The 16,158-nt window shown below is 37.5% G+C and overlaps 1 protein-coding gene across 2 annotated transcripts in view; it reads left to right on the top strand.

Moving 5' to 3' along the window:
* CDK13 (cyclin dependent kinase 13) overlaps positions 1-16,158 on the top strand; it is a 138,836-nt gene that overhangs the window by 84,892 nt on the left and 37,786 nt on the right. For both annotated transcript variants that reach the window (XM_037056525.1, XM_037056526.1), the window contains exons 6-7: positions 9,644-9,833; positions 11,715-11,771. In XM_037056525.1, the coding sequence (XP_036912420.1) occupies positions 9,644-9,833; positions 11,715-11,771 (247 nt within the window). The remainder of the gene's footprint in view (positions 1-9,643; positions 9,834-11,714; positions 11,772-16,158) is intronic.

The following is a 16,158-nucleotide window of genomic DNA, read 5'->3' as shown; positions in this document are numbered from 1 at the left end:
CCTTGGCTAGTTGATATTATTGGAAGTTCTCTTACTATTAAATATATTAGCAACAGGTTTTTGTAGATATTTTTCAAGTTGTGGAAGTTCTCCATTGTTCCTGGTTTCTGAGTTTTGTTTATTTGTTCTTGTTTTTGTTTTTAATCATGAATGGTTTGCTGGAATTTGTCAGATGCTTTTCTTTCTTTTTTTAATATATTTTATTGATGATGCCATTGCAGTTGTTCTATTCCCCCCCTTCATTCCCCTCTACCCTGCACAACCCCTCCCCCACTATTCCCCCCCTTTAGTTTATGACCCCATGTCTCAAGTTCTTTAGATTCTATATTTCCCCTACTATTCTTGCCCTCCCCCTATCTATTTTCTACCTACTGTCTATGCTACTTATTCTCTGTACCTTCTCCCCCCTTCTCCTCCTCCCACTCCCCTGTTGCTAACCCTCCATGTGATCTCCATTTCTTTGTTTCCACTCCCGATCTAGCTGTCCTCTTACTTTGCTTTTGTTTTAGGTATGGTTGTTAATTACTGTGAGTTTGCTATCCTTTCACTGTTCATATTTTTTACCTTCTTTTTCTTAGATAAGTCCCTTTGGCATTTCATATAATAAGGGATTGGTGGTGATGAACTCCTTGAATTTGGTCTTATCTGAGAAGCACTTTATCTGCCCTTCCATTCTAAATGTAAGCTTTGCTGGATAGAGCAATCTTGGCTGTAGGTCTTTGGATTTCATGACTTGGAATACTTCTTTCCAGCCCCTTCTTGCCTGGAAGGTCTCTTTTGAGAAATCAGCTGACAGTCTGATGGGAGCTCCTTTGTAGGTGACTGTCCCCTTATCTCTTGCTGCTTCTAGAATTCTCTCCTTCATTTTAATCTTGGCTAAGGTAATTATGATGTGCCTTGGTGTGTTCCTTCTTGGGTCCAACTTCTTTGGGACTCTCTGAGCTTCCTGGATTTCCTGGAAGTCTATCTCCTTTGTCAGACTGGGGAAGTTCTCCTTTATTATTTGTTCAAATAAGTTTTTCACTTGTGGCTGTTTCTTTTCCCCTTCTGGTACCCCTATAATCTGGATGTTAGAACGTTTAAAGATGTTCTGGAGGTTCCTAAGCCTCTCCTCATTTTTTTGAATTCTTGTTGCTTCATTCTTTTCTGTTTTGTCATTTTTATCTTCCTTCTGGTCCACTCCCTTGATTTGAGTCCCAGTTTCCTTTCCATCACTATTGGTTTCCTGTGCATTTCCCTTCATTTCAATTAGTTTAGCCTTCATTTGTTCCTCTAATTTGTGACTAAAATCAACCAGTTCTGTGAGCATCCTGATCACCAGTGTTTTGAACTGTGCATCTGAGAGGTTCGCTGTTTCTTGGTTGCTTAGAGTTGTCGGCTCTAGGGCTTTGAGTTCTTGAGCCATATTTTGGACTGTTTGTGCCTGTTACATATGAGGAGCAGAGCCCTAGGTGTTCACCAGGGCGGGGCAACTCAGTCTCTGGGTTGTGATGCTGTATGTGGGGGCGGGGTCAGAGAAGAGCAATGGTGGTCCCCTCTGCTGCTTCCTGCCGCCGGGGCCTGCGTGGTTTGTCTCACTGCTAACTCCTTTGCTGGGTATCTGCGCATGAATGTGTGACCATGGTCATCCTGCTACCTTGCGCCCTCACTGGGCTCGCTCGTTGCTCCCCCACACCTGGGATCCGTCCACCACTGCCTGGGTGTCTGGGTTGGGGGATCCTTCCTGCCTGACCTTGCTCCACTGCTGGCTCCGCTCCTCTTACCAGTCTGGTTGATTGGTTCATTGTTGTCAGACTTCCGTATAGTTCAGTTTTCTGTGTTTTGGCTGCGTTTTTGTTTACTAAAACTTTGTTGTCTTTAAACGTGGTTGTGGGAGAAGGCACAGTGTTTCCACCTAAACCTCCATCTTGGCAGAAGTCCTGTCAGATGCTTTTCTGCATCTACTGATATGACCATACAGTTTTCCTTTCTTAGCTTCTGTTGATGTCACAACTTACATTAATTGATTTTTTCCTTGTATTCCTAGACTAAATCCCACTTAGAAACAGTATATAATTCTTTTAATATGTATTGGATTCAGTTTGTTTATATTTTGTTAATGATTTTCACTTATATGTTTGTGAGAAACTATTCTTTAGTTTTCATTTCTTGTAAGTTTTGATATCATAGTAATGTTGGCCTCATAGGCTGAGGCAGAAAATAGTCTATTTCCTTGTATTTTCTGGAAGATATTGTAGAAAATTGGTATAATTTCTTCCTTTAATATTTTGTAGAATGCATCAGTAAATCCATCTGAGCACCTGGTGTTTTCTATTTTGGAGGGTTATTAAGTATCGATTAATTTTTTACATTAGGTATATGGGGTCTGTCCAGAAGGTATCCAGGCATGTAATATGAATAATAGAAACATTTATTGAAGATACAATATACAAAAAATATTGTACATAGGACAGTGATCCCTCAGTACCTTTCAAAATAGGCACCTTGAGACCTCCCACAGTCCTGCCATCGCCATCAGCCTCCCTGTTGTATTTTCCTGAATCTCAACAATGGTTTGAGATGTCTTCCCTTTCAGAGGTGACTTTAGTTTTGGAAAAAGCCAGAAGTTGTAGGGTGCCAAATCTGGGCTGTAGGGGGGCTGAGTCACTTGGGTGATTTGATGTTTTGCCAAAAATTCTGCACAAGTTATGACAGATTATCAGGTGCATTGTCGTGATGAAGCTGCTAATAACCAGTTGTCCATAGATAGCTGTGGTCTTCTGAGTCATCTGAATAGTTTCTGCAGAGGTAGGTTCAAGCTTCATGCAGAATTTGATGCAGGTTCGTTGTTCTCCTTGGTCAGTCATTTTGAACAGACACACAGTACACATGTTCAGTCAAGGGAATCATCTACCATCCCCACTAACTAGTACGGTCCAGTTGTCATTGGTCATGTATGTATGTTTTCCATTCCACTCTCTTTGGCTACCAGGTTACATTGATGTCACACAAACTATTCTCATTATATTAACAATCACTGGACTTTTTATAGACAGACTTCATAGGCCAATTGAAGTGATCCTTGTATTAGTTTTGGTAGACTGTGTCTTTCAAGGTATTAATTTGTTTTATCTAGATTATCAACCTTACGGACATTCAGTAGTTCACATATTCAATGTTCTTGGGACAAATAGTGATGACCTGATACTAGTAATTTCATTTCTGATATTCGTAGTTTGCACCTTTACCTGGCTACAGATTTTTCAGTTTTATCTTTTCAAAGAATCAGGTTTTAGTTTTGTTGATTTTTCTCTGTTGAGTTTCTATTTTCAGTTTCATTGATTTCTGTTCTAATTTTTTTTTAAGATTTTATTTATTTAACTTTAGAGGGGAAGGGAAGAAGAGAGGGAGAGAAATATCAATGCGTGGTTGCCTCTCATGCGTACCCTGCTGGGAACTGGCCTGTAACCCAGGCATGTGCCCTGACTGGGAATCGAACTGCTGTCATCTGGTTCGCAAGCCTGTGCTTAATCCACTGAGCTACACCAGCCAGGGCTCTGTTCTAATTTTTATTATTTGTTTTTCTGCTTACTTGTAATTTAATTTGCTCTTTCTCCAGTTCCTAAAGTGAATAGTTGTTACAATTTCTTTCTAAGGAATAGCTTTGCTGTATCCCACATATTTTAGTTAAGTTGTGTTCATTTTAATTTATGTCAAAATTTCTTTTTAGACTATTTCTTTAATCCATGTGTCATTAAATAGTTTTTTTTGACTCCAAGTATTTTTCCAACTCTCTTCCTATTAATTATTTTAGTTCAGTTTCATTGTGGTCTGATAGCATACTTTGTATAAATTTGTTTTCTTTTAAATTGAGTCTTACTTTTTTATCCACTTTACCAGTCTTTGTGTTTTAATTTGTATATTTAGACCATTGGCATTTAGGGTGATTATTGATACAGTTAGATTAATATCTACCATATTTGTTAATGTTTTCTATTTGTTATCTTTTTAAATTACCCTTCCACTCTTTTTCTGCCTTCTCTGGTCTTTTTTTTAAATATATTTTGTTGATTATACCATTATAGTTGTTCTATTCCCCCCTTCATTCCCCTCCACCTGCACACTCCCTCCCCCACCATTCTCCCCCCCTTAGTTTATAACCACGTGTATCAAGTTCTTTAGATTCTATATTTCCCGTACTATTCTTTCCCTCCCCCGTCTATTTTCTACCTACTGCCTGTGCTATTTTCTGTACCTTCTCCCCCCTTCTCCTCCTCCCACTCCCCTGTTGCTAACCCTCCATGTGGTCTTCATTTCTATGGTTCCGCTCCTGATCTAGCTGTCCTCTTGGTTTACTTTTGTTTTAGGTGTGGTTGTTAATAACTGTGAGTTTGCTGTCCTTTCACTGTTCATATTTTTCATCTTCTTTTTCTTAGATAAGTCCCTTTAACATTTCATATAATAAGGGCTTGGTGATGATGAACTCCTTGAACTTGACCTTATCTGAGAAGCACTTTATCTGTCCTTCCATTCTAAATGAAAGCTTTGCTGGATAAAGCAATCTTGGCTGTAGGTCTTTGGATTTCATGACTTGGAATACTTCTTTCCAGCCCCTTCTTGCCTGTAAGGTCTCTTTTGAGAAATCCGCTGACAGTCTGATGGGTACTCCTTTGTAGGTGACTGTCCCCTTATCCCTTGCTGCTTCTAGGATTCTCTCCTTCATTTTAATCTTGGCTAATGTAATTATGATGTGCCTTGGTGTGTTTCTTCTTGGGTCCAACTTCTTTGGGACTCTCTGAGCTTCCTGGATTTCCTGGAAGTCTATTTCCTTTGTCAGACTGGGGAAGTTCTCCTTTATTATTTGTTCAAATAAGTTTTCCACTTGTGGCTGTTTCTTTCCCCCTTCTGGTACCCCTATAATCTGGATGTTAGAACGTTTAAAGATGTTCTGGAGGTTCTTAAGCCTCTCCTCATTTTTTTGAATTCTCATTTCTTCATTCCTTTCTGGTCGGATGTTTCGTTCTCCCTTCTGGTCCATTCCATTGATTTGAGACCTAGTTTCCTTTCCATCGCTATTGGTTTCCTGTGCATCTCCCTTCATTTCAATTTCTTCATCTAATTTGTGAGTAAAATGAACCAGTTCTGTGAGCATCCGGACCATCAGTATTTTGAACTGTGCTTCTGAGAGGTTGGCAATCTGTTGGTCGCTTAGAGTTATTGGCTCTGAGACTTTGAGTTCTTCTTGCACCATCTTTTGGGCTGTTCGTGCCTGTTACGTAGCAGGCTCAGAGCCCTAGGTGTTCACCAGAGCAGGGCAACTCAGTCACTGGGTTGTGACGCTTATGTGGGGGCGGGGTCAAAGAGGAGCCATGGCGTCCCGTCTGCCGCCTCCTGCCGGCCCCCACAGGTGCCGCAGCTGCCACCATCACTGGGACCCGCGCGTTTCGTCCCACTGCACGTGAGTGTGCCACCGCCATCAGCCCTCCACCAGTGGGTTCGCCCCCTGGGGCCTGTGTGTTCCGTCTCACTGTGCGCCGATGTGCAACTGCGGTCAGTCTGCCCCACACCCTGACTGCGTCCCGGCTACTTGCGTGCCTAGGTCTGGGGATCTTTCCTGCCCGACCATGCTCCAATGCTGGCTCTGTCCCTCTTACCCTCCCGGTTGAATGGTTTGTTGTTGTCGGACTTCCGTATAATTCAATTTTCTGTTCTTTGGCTGTGTCTTTGTTCTCCAAACCTTTTTTTTTATTCAAACTTGGTTGTGGGAGAAGGCACAGTGTTTCCATCTATGCCTCCATCTTGGCAGAAGTCCTGGTAAATCTGCCTTCTCTGGTCTTAATTAAACTCTTTATACGATTCCTTTTTTCTCTTTTCTTAGCCTATCAGTAATGCTTCTTTTTAAGATTATCTTCAGTTGGTTGTCCTTATGTTCTCAATATACATTTATAGTTTGTCCAAGCCTGGTTTTTGTTTTCTTCAGGGTGAATTTTAGAATTATTTTGTGAAGTTGAATGTACCTTCAGCAAATAAAAACAAATGTGATTTTTAAAAATTGAAATAGCATTAAAATGCAGATTTTGTAAGTTGGTATTTCATAAGAATTTGTATAATTCTTTTTGAAGGTTATTCCCAGTCATTTGTAGTATAGTATTTTTCAGTTGTGCAATCATTTAAACTTTATTTCTAATTGTTGTTGACATACATAAACTCTTTTGCTTTTTATATATGATTTTCTCTAACTCAGCTAGTGTCTTTTTATTCTTTTGGATTTTCAGGACGACAGTCATTATATCAACCAATAGTTATATTTTTGTCCCTTTTAGTATTTGTATTTTGTCTTTATTTTACTTGCCCTGCATGTGATATTTGCTTTAGACCTCACTAGTTCTAGTTAATTATGGTATATACATAAACATGTTCATTGGGCATGAAAACAAAAACAAAAGAATACAACAGCTGCTCCTTAAAAGACAACCTTCTTGAAAACTTCCTCTGTACTCTCTGCTCTAATTCTTTCCCTCCTCTTCATAGCCTGAACCTGCAGTTTGGCTTCTGACCCTATCTCTTTACTGGGATCTTTTAGAACACTAATAATATTAAGTGCTGCCAAATCAAACAATTGCTTTTCATTTTCCACCTTAGTTAACCCTGCTTCAGTATTTTTTAAGGGGGAAAATGTCTTTTTTTTAAAGCATTTTGTTTAATATTTTTAAGTATATTTTATTGGTGATGCTATTACAGTTGTGTCATTTTTTTCTCCCTTTTATTCCCCTCTGTCCTGTACCCTGCCACTCCCGCCAGCGTTCCCCCCCTTAGTTCATGTCCATGGGTCGTACATATAAGTTATTTGGCTTCTGTATTTCCTATACTATTCTTAACCTTTTCCTATTTGGTACCAACCAGTTATGCTTTTTATTCTACCTTTTTCCCCATTCTCTCTCCTCCCTCCATCTCTCTGCTGATAATGCTCCATGTGATCTTCTTTTCTATAATTCCATTCCTGTTCTAATCGTTTGCCTAATTTGTTTTGGTTTCTGGTTTGTTTGTTTTTAGATTCATTTGTTGATAGTTGTGAGTTTTGATCATCTTCTTTTTCTTAGATAAATTTCTTTAACATTTCGTATAATAAGGGCTTGGTGATGATGAACTTTTAACTTGGCTTTATTTGGGGAGCACTTTATATGCCCTTCCATTCTAAATGATAGCTTTGCTGGATAGAGTAATCTTGGATGTAGGTCCTTGCCTTTCATGACTTTCAATACTTCATTTCAGCCCTGTCTTGTCTGTAGAGTTTGTTTTGTGAAATCAGCTGATAGTCTTATGGGAACTCCTTTGTAGGTAACTGTCTCCTTGCCTCATTCCATTTTTAGGATTCTCTCCTTATCTTTATCTTGGGTAATGTAATTTTGATGTGCTTTGGTATGTGCTTTGGTGTGTGCTTCCTGGAGTTCCTGTGAGTCTTCTTTCCTTTGCCAGACTGGGGAAATTTTCCTTCATTATTTTTTCAAATAAGTTTTTAATTTCTTGTACTTCCTCTTCTTCTGGCACCCCTGATTCAGATGTTGAAACATTTAAAGTTGTCCTGGAGGTTAAGCCTCTCCTCATGTTTTTGAACTCTTGTTTCTTCATTCTGTTCTGGTTGAAAGTTTCTTCCTTCTGCTCCAAATTGTTGATAGGAGTCCCAGTTTCCTTCACTCCACCGTTGGTTCCCTATTTTTCTTTATTCCACTTTGCAAAGCCTTGTCTTTTCCTCTATTTTGTGACCATACTGAACCAATTCTGTGAGTATCCTCACTACCAGTGTTTTGAACTCTGCATTTTATAGATTGGATATCTGTTTATCACTTAGTTCTATTTTTTGGAGTTTTGATGTGTTGTTTCATTTGGGCCATGTTTCTTTGTCTCAGTGCACCTGTTATATTGTAAGGTAGGGAGCCTTAGGTTTTCTCCAGGGCTGGACAACACACTTCACTGTGTTGTGGGGCTGTATGTGGGGGAGGGGTCATAGAGGGAACAGTGCTGCTTGCTTGACTCTTGGCCAGCTTTCAGTCACTTCCCCTGCTACCCATAAGCAAAGCTGGTCCTGTTTCCCAGGTGGGTGGGTTTGCATACACCTATGACTCTGTGGGTCTCTCCAGTGAACTCCTGTGAGGCTGGGAGTCTCTCCCAATACCACAACTCCCACAGATTTTTATAGTCAGTAGTTTGGCAGTTTTCTTTTCCTGTGCTGGAACCCAGGGTTGTGAGGTCTGTCTCTCTTCCTAATTGTTCCTTCCTATTTACCCACAGGGAAGTGTGAGACCTCCATCCTCCTCTTTACCCACCTGGTTATCCAGCCACTGCCTTGCTGCTCATCCGTTCCACCCTCAGCTGCCCATCTCTACCCCTCCTACCTGTCTGGATCAGTGTTTCCTTAACTCCTTGGTTGTCGGACTTCCATACAGTTTAATTTTCTGGCAGTTCTGGTTGATTTTTGTTCATAAATTTGTTATTGTTCTTTTGGTTGTGCAAGGAGGCAAGGTCTATCTACCTATGTATGCATCCATCTTGACCAGAAGTCCCATGCTCCAATATTTGATAACACTGATCTATCCTTTGTTAAGAGAACCCACCCCTTCTGATTACTTTTACTCATTCAGTCTTTTCATACACTGCACATACCTTAAATGTGAAGGAAGTTTTGGTATCCACATAGCACTAAATATTTAGAGCACCAATTTTAGATATTTTTTAAAGTGGCACTATAAAATAGTAAAAATATACAAAAGAAAAATATTTTGATATTGTTTTTAATTAACTGTAGGACAGTTAGTAATACTGAATGCTTTCATTTTGTGTGCAACACCTGCCTTTTTACTAATAAGCATATCATTAGTTCGTTTCAGAGGAGTTTTAGTATAAACTTTTAAGATTACTAGGAGATCTTTTTTTTAAGTTGGAAACTGATTATGAACTATCTACAGGTGCCCTTTTTTCAGCGTATTGATACTTTTTTACTCTGCCAAATAGATGTATTGTATTTTATTAGTTTTTCCATTCTGAATTGCTAAAATAAATGCTCATTGATTGGTAATTTTTTATATAGCTTTCGATTCATTTTGTGTAAATATCTTTTAGGGTTTTTGAATCTCCTCCCATAAATACAGTTGTGTATGTGCTATGGTATGTTAGGTTTTGGTAGCAGGATTAAGCTGGTTTCATAACAAATTTGTTACCAAGTGTGCTTTCAAATGCTCTGCAGCTGTATGGACAGAATTAAAATATATAATGAAGACTTAAAGGAAGCCATCTAAAGGTCAACTGAGCTCATTTTTTTAACTGAAAACAATTTTTTGCCACTTTTATATTTTCTTTAATGAGCTATACTAATTTTATGTGGCTTCTGCTCAGAGACAATTTGTTTATGTTAAACAGCTAGGAGTTTATTTTACATGCATTGTACCTAGAAACTGCCTAGTGTGAAAATCAACAGGGTTGATTTTATATCATAAGAGTTTCATTTATGAGATGCAAACTGGGTTAGATCCTTGGGATGTATTTATTGATATTAAGTTCAGAGAGAAAGATGAACATTATTAAAGTGACAAAGTAGTATTTCTTTACAAGGATTAAGAAAAGTTGTAAGAATAAAAATCTTTAATATTTTAATTATTTTTGTTCTTAGGTGCATTTTATCTGGTGTTTGAATATATGGACCATGACCTGATGGGACTACTGGAATCAGGCTTGGTTCATTTTAATGAAAATCACATCAAGTCATTTATGAGACAGCTCATGGAAGGTCTGGATTATTGTCATAAGAAGAACTTTTTGCATAGAGATATTAAATGTTCAAATATTCTTCTAAATAATAGGTATGAGATGAGTTTAATATATATATGTTCAGAGTGCATTTTATACAATGTATACCTTGATTTTGTTAAAAGGATTAATAATTTACATTACAGTTGACTCTTGAACAACTTGGGATCTAGGAATGGCAAATCCACCCCCCACCATACACACACACACAGGTGAAAATCTGCATATAACTTCTAAATCTCCAAATACTTTACTAATAGTCTCCTGTTGACCAGAATCCTTACTGGTAACATAAATAGTTGATTAACACATGTTTTTTATTATATATATTATATATTATGTTTTCTAGAATAAAGTAAGCTAGACAAAAGAAGTGTTATTAAATAAATTGTAAAGAATAGACAATACATTTATAGTGTTTATTGGAAAAAATACTGAATATAAGTGGACCTGTGTGGTTGAAACTCTGTTGTTCAAGGGCCAACTCTATTTCATTGCTGAAATAGAGTAATTTGCTGTAATACAATAATTTGTATTACTGTAATACAGTAATTTGCTGTAATACATTGCTGTAATACAATCAACATTATAGCTCATGGTATTTTTGATTTTGTGTTAAATATATTATAGTTAGTTCACTCCCAATAATAGTTTATAATGTACATAAGATAATACTTAGCTGAACTTTCTTGTTTGATTATCATTCACAAAATGTGAATGGATCTTCTAATAACTGAAAAAATGATTTTTTTGGTGTAAGACTAGACTTTAGAATTTTTTTAATTTACAGTTTTTAAAACAGTCATCACAGTTTTAAAGTGGACTTTTAAAAAATGTACACCTACACACACACACACAAATACCCATAAACATACAGTTTATGCTACGCCCTGACTGATGTGACTCAATGGGTTGAGCACTGCCCTGCAAACTGAAAGGTCACTGGTTCGATTCCTGGTCAGGACACATGCCTGAATTGTGGGCCAGGTCCCTGTTTGGAATTGTGTGAGAGGCAACCCATCAATGTTTCTCTCCCTCTCTTTTTCCCTCCCTTCTCCTCTCTCTAAAAATTAAGAAATAAATGAATAAATAACATCTTTTTAAAGTGTTGAATTTTACTGACAGCATAATCTGAACACTGATAATCCTTTTGTAATTGGAATTATTTGTTAGTTTAACTGAAGCGTGCCTGGTCTGACTTTGGTTAGTATAAAGTGTTGCATGTACCTAGCCCCTCTAAGAAAGGGAATGTTAAACATAAATTTAAAACAATGTGGTTCATTTCTTGAACATTATTGACTTGAACAAGTTATCTTGAATAAGTTATCTTATTCAAGTGAAAAACCTTGGTATATGCTTTGGTATAAGTTATCTTATTCAAGTGAAAAACCTTGGTATATGCTTTGTTTTAATTATTTTTAACTTCCTTTTTAAAAATTATAGCTGTTATTGGTTGTTTAAGCTCTCTGGAACCTTTTATTTAAACAAACTTACAATGAAGTTGGTTCAGTGTGTAACTTCCGTGTGTAGCTACTCTGGTTAAGTTATCTTATTCAAGATAAGATATCTTATTCCTACTACTTATTACTAAGTAGTAGGAATTATCTCATTTTGTTTTATTTTGTTTTGAAGTGTACTTTTCTAAATAGGAACTAAATAGTACTGAAATACGGTTTTACTAGTACTAATAAAAAATAGTATCAGTATTATAGTAGCTAAAATTCTTCAAAGGAAAGGACTAATGTTTTTATCTTATATCCTGAGTTTTTAAAGATAAGTTCTACTTATCTTTACCTATAAGACCTTGGGTACAGCAGTGTGGTCAAAGATAAAGTTTCTATAAGTAAATTTTGGATTAGTTCTAGGAATAGAATATGAATGTGTATGACTAATTCAAAGTAGACTAATAACCTTTGTTCATTTTGTTTTACCAGAGGGCAGATAAAACTTGCAGATTTTGGACTTGCTCGATTGTATAGCTCAGAAGAAAGGTAAGAGTACTTTCCAATGAAAATTATAGACACTGCAAACCAGTTTCAGAAGCTACAGTAAGAATACCTTATTGATAGTTTATTTGTTTATGAAAAGGGAAGTTAATTTTTCATCATTAAATACATGGGGTAATAATATTTTACACTGTAACTGGGTAGACTATTCTAATTACAAAACTTTATTCATTTGTCTAATTTAAAAATAATTAATTTTTAATACTTTGTAAATAAAATTTATTTTAAAATGTGCCACTTTAAATGTAACTTAAATGAAGTTAGGAATTGTTTTAGAAATTTATACTTGTTTCTAACTCAGACTGAGGCACTAAAATATTTGTAATTTTTGTATTTAGTGAAAAACCTTGGTATATGCTTTGTTTTAATTATTTTTAACTTCCTTTTTAAAAATTATAGTTGTATTTGGTTGTTTTAAGCTCTCTGGAACCTTTTATTTAAACAAACATACAATGAAATTGGTTCAGTGTGTAACTTCCGTGTGTAGCTACTCTGGTTAAAGTTGGCATGTATATCCCTCCTTGGTACTTTTGTGCCTGGTGGTCGTGAAATATGGGCTTACTAGTACTAATATGGAATTTAGAAATATATTTGTGAAATAGTGGATTTTATGTAAATAAATTGGAATGAACTGAGTTTAATAAAGCTTTAGGTTAACCCATTTTTTCCTGTCAGTCAGCATTATTTACTTTTTAAGAAATTTTATTTATTTATGCTTAGAGAGAGCAAGTGAGGGAGGAAGAGAGGGAGAGAAACCTCAATGTGTGGTTGCCTCTTGGGTACCCCCAGCTGGATACCTGGCATGAAACCCAGGCATGTGCCCTGACTAGGAATTGACCTGGTGACCCTGTGGTTTGCAGGATGGCACTCAATCCATTGAGCCACACCAACAAGGAAATATTTCTTTATTTTTAGATACACAGGGATGGGCAAAAATAGGTTTACAGTTGTTTGTATGGAAAATAAAACAATAATTAATAAACAATAATATAAAAATAAACTGTTTTGTGTACTCCCAAATGTAAATCTACTCTAATTTTTAAAGTATATTTTATTGATTATGCTATTAGAGTTGTCCCGTTTTACTCCTTTATTCCCCTCTGCCCTTCACACTCCTTCCCCAGCATTCTCCCCCTTAATTTATGTCCATGGGGCGTACATATAAGTTCTTTGGCTTCTCCATTTCCTATACTGTTCTTAACCTCCCTCTGTCTCTTTGGTACCTATCATTTAATGCCCTAATGCCCTATACCTTTTCCCCCATTTTCCCTGCCCCACCTCACTGATAACCCTCCATGTGACGTCCATTTCTGTGATTCTGTTCCTTTTCTAGTTGTTTGCTTAGTTTGTATTTGTTTTTGTTATTTTTAGGTTCATTTATTGACAGTTATGAGTTTGTTGTCATTTTACTGTTCATAGGTTTTTGATCTTCTTTTTCTTAGGTAAGTCCCATTAACATTCCATATAAGGGCTTGATAATGATGAACTCCTTTAACTTGACCTTGTCTGGACAGCACTTTATCTGCCCTTTCATTCTAAATAGTAGCTTTGTTGGGTATAGTAGTCTTGGATGTAGGTCCTTGCCTTTCATGACTTTGAATATTTCTTTCCAGCTCCTTCTTGCCTGCAAGGTTTCTTTTGAGAAATCAGCTGATAGTCTTGTGGGAACTCCTCTGTAGGTAACTGTCTTCTTTTGTTGCTGTTCTTAAGATTCTTTCCTGTACTTTCTGGAAGTCTATTTCCTTTGCCAGATTGGGGAAGTTCTTCTTCATTATTTTCCATATAAGTTTTCAATTTCTTGCTCTCCCTCTTCTCCTTCTGGCACCCCTTTGATTTAGATGTTGGAGAGTTGAAAGTTGTCCCAGAGGTTCCTAAGCCTCTCTTCATTTTTTTGAATTCTTGTATTTTCATTCTCTTCCAGTTGAATATTTATTTATTTCTTCTGTTCCAGATCATTGATTTGAGTCCCGGTTTCCTTCCCTTCACTGTTGGTTTACTATTTTTCTTAATTTCAGTTTGCATAACCTTTACTTCTTCCTCTATTTTGTGACCATACTTAACCAATTCTGTGAGCATCCTCAATACCAGTGTTTTGAACTCTGCATCTGATAGATTGGCTATCTCTTCATCACTTAGTTCTATTTTTTGCAGTTTTGATCTGTTCTTTCATTTGGGCCGTATTTCTTTGTCTCGGTGCACCTGTTATATTGTAAGGTGGGGAGCCTTAGGTATTCTCCTGGGCGGAGCAACCCACTTCCCTGTGTTGTGGGGCTATATGTGGGGGAGGGGTCATAGAGGGAACAGTGCTGCTTGCTTGGCTCTTGGCCAGCTTTCAGTTACTTCCCCTGCTACCCAAAAGCAAACTGTGCCCTTCTGGTGCTGATTCTGGGGCTGGGTAGATTTGTGTAGGTTCTAGCACCCTGCAGTTACCTCCAGTGAGCTCTCCTGTGAGGCTGGGAGTTTCTCCTGCCAGTACAACCACCATAGATTTTTACAGCCAGAGGTTTTGAGGCTTTCTTTTCCATGCTGGAACCCTGGGTTACACAGCCTCTCTCTCTCACCAGTTTTTCCTCCTGGTTTAACTACATATAAATGTGAAACCATCTGGTTTGCCATCTTGCCTGCCCCAGTCAGAAGCTATTGCCTCATCCACCTGGTCCTCCAGCTGCTGCCTTACTATGGGTCCCCTCTGCCCTGGCTGCCCATCTCCTCCCCTCATCTCCAACCAATGTGAATGAATTTTTCTTCTTTAACTCTTTGGTGGTTGGACTTTCATACAGTTTTATTTTCTGGCAGTTCTGGTTGTTTTTTGTTTAGAAATTTGTTGTTGCCCTTCTTTTGGCTGTGGGATGCAGCAAAGTGTCTATAGGTCTACTTTAAAGCTCTAGTTTATCCAATTTCTTTCCTCTCAGCATTATTTATTTATTTATTGTTAATATATATTCTGATATTTTTTATATGACAACTCTGTAATTTCTTTAGATTAACCATATTTAATATAAAGAAATACTAGTTAATTGGCATTTGTAGAAATAGATACTTATTTTCACTGAATCTTTGCCAGTTTCAGCTTAGTTGAAAAAACCCTCTTTTATTTGAATTTTAGAGTGAAAAAAATTTGTTTATTTTTTAATATTGTAGTGCTTGTGGCATTCTAAAATAATTTTGAATTTTTTGTATTTTAGCTTTTTAAATGGCGTGTTTTAGATCCATTTGAGTTCCACGAAACCCTGCAGAAACTGTGGTGGTGTATGGTTATTATGAATACAGCTACAGTCCCCTCAACCTCAATTAGCCTGAGCTTTTTTGATATTGTTTTACCCACAACACTCCTAATTAATTAAGAAAGTATTCTGTGGTTGTTTTTTTAAAATATATTTTATTGATTATGCCATTACAGTTCTATTCCCCCCTTCACTCCCTTCCACCCTGCACACTCCCTCCCCCACCATTCCCCCCACTTTAGTTTATGTCCACGTGTCTCAAGTTCTTTAGATTCTGCATTTCCCCTACTATTCTTGCCCTCCCCCGTCTATTTTCTACCTACCGTCTATGCTACTTATTTTCTGTACCTTCTCCCCCCTCTCCTCCTCCCACTCCCCTGTTGCTAACCCTCCATGTGTTCTTCATTTCTATGGTTCCACTCCTGATCTAGCTGTCCGCTTAGTTTGCTTTTGTTTTAGGTGTGGTTGTTAATAACTGAGTTTGCTGTCCTTTCACTGTTCATATTTTTCATCTTCTTTTTCTTAGATAAGTCCCTTTAGCGTTTCATATAATAAGGGATTGGTGGTGATGAACTCCTTGAATTTGGTCTTACCTGAGAAGCACTTTACCTGCCCTTCCATTCTAAATGAAAGCTTTGCTGGATAGAGCAGTCTGGATGTAGGTCTTTAGATTTCATGACTTGGAATACTTCTTTCCAGCCCCTTCTTGCTTGTGAGGTCTCTTTTGAGAAATCAGCTGACAGTCTGATGAGAACTCCCTTGTAGGTGACTGTCCCCTTATCTCTTGCTGCTTCTAGGATTCTCTCCTTCATTTTAATCTTGGCTAAGGTAATTATGATGTGCCTTGGTGTGTTCCTTCTTGGGTGCAACTTCTATGGGACTCTCTGAGCTTCCTGGACTTCCTGGAAGTCTATTTCATTTGCCAGACTGAGGAAGGTCTCCTTTATTATTTGTTCAAATAAGTTTTCCACTCGTGGTTGTTCCTTTTCCCCTTCTGGTACCCCTATAATTCAGATGTTGGAACATTTAAAGATGTCCTGGAGGTTCCTAAGCCTCTCCTCATTTTTTTTGAATTCTTGTTTCTTCATTCTTTTCTGTTTGGTCATTTTTATCTTCCTTCTGGTCCACTCCATTGATTTGAGATCCAG

This window comes from Sturnira hondurensis, unplaced genomic scaffold, assembly GCF_014824575.4.
Source record: "Sturnira hondurensis isolate 20B ecotype Veracruz unplaced genomic scaffold, ASM1482457v3 Scaffold0008992, whole genome shotgun sequence".
In the NCBI taxonomy this organism is placed as follows: domain Eukaryota; kingdom Metazoa; phylum Chordata; class Mammalia; order Chiroptera; family Phyllostomidae; genus Sturnira; species Sturnira hondurensis.
The sequence above is the reverse complement of the archived record's forward strand: the minus strand, read 5'-3'. Positions and strand labels throughout refer to the sequence as shown.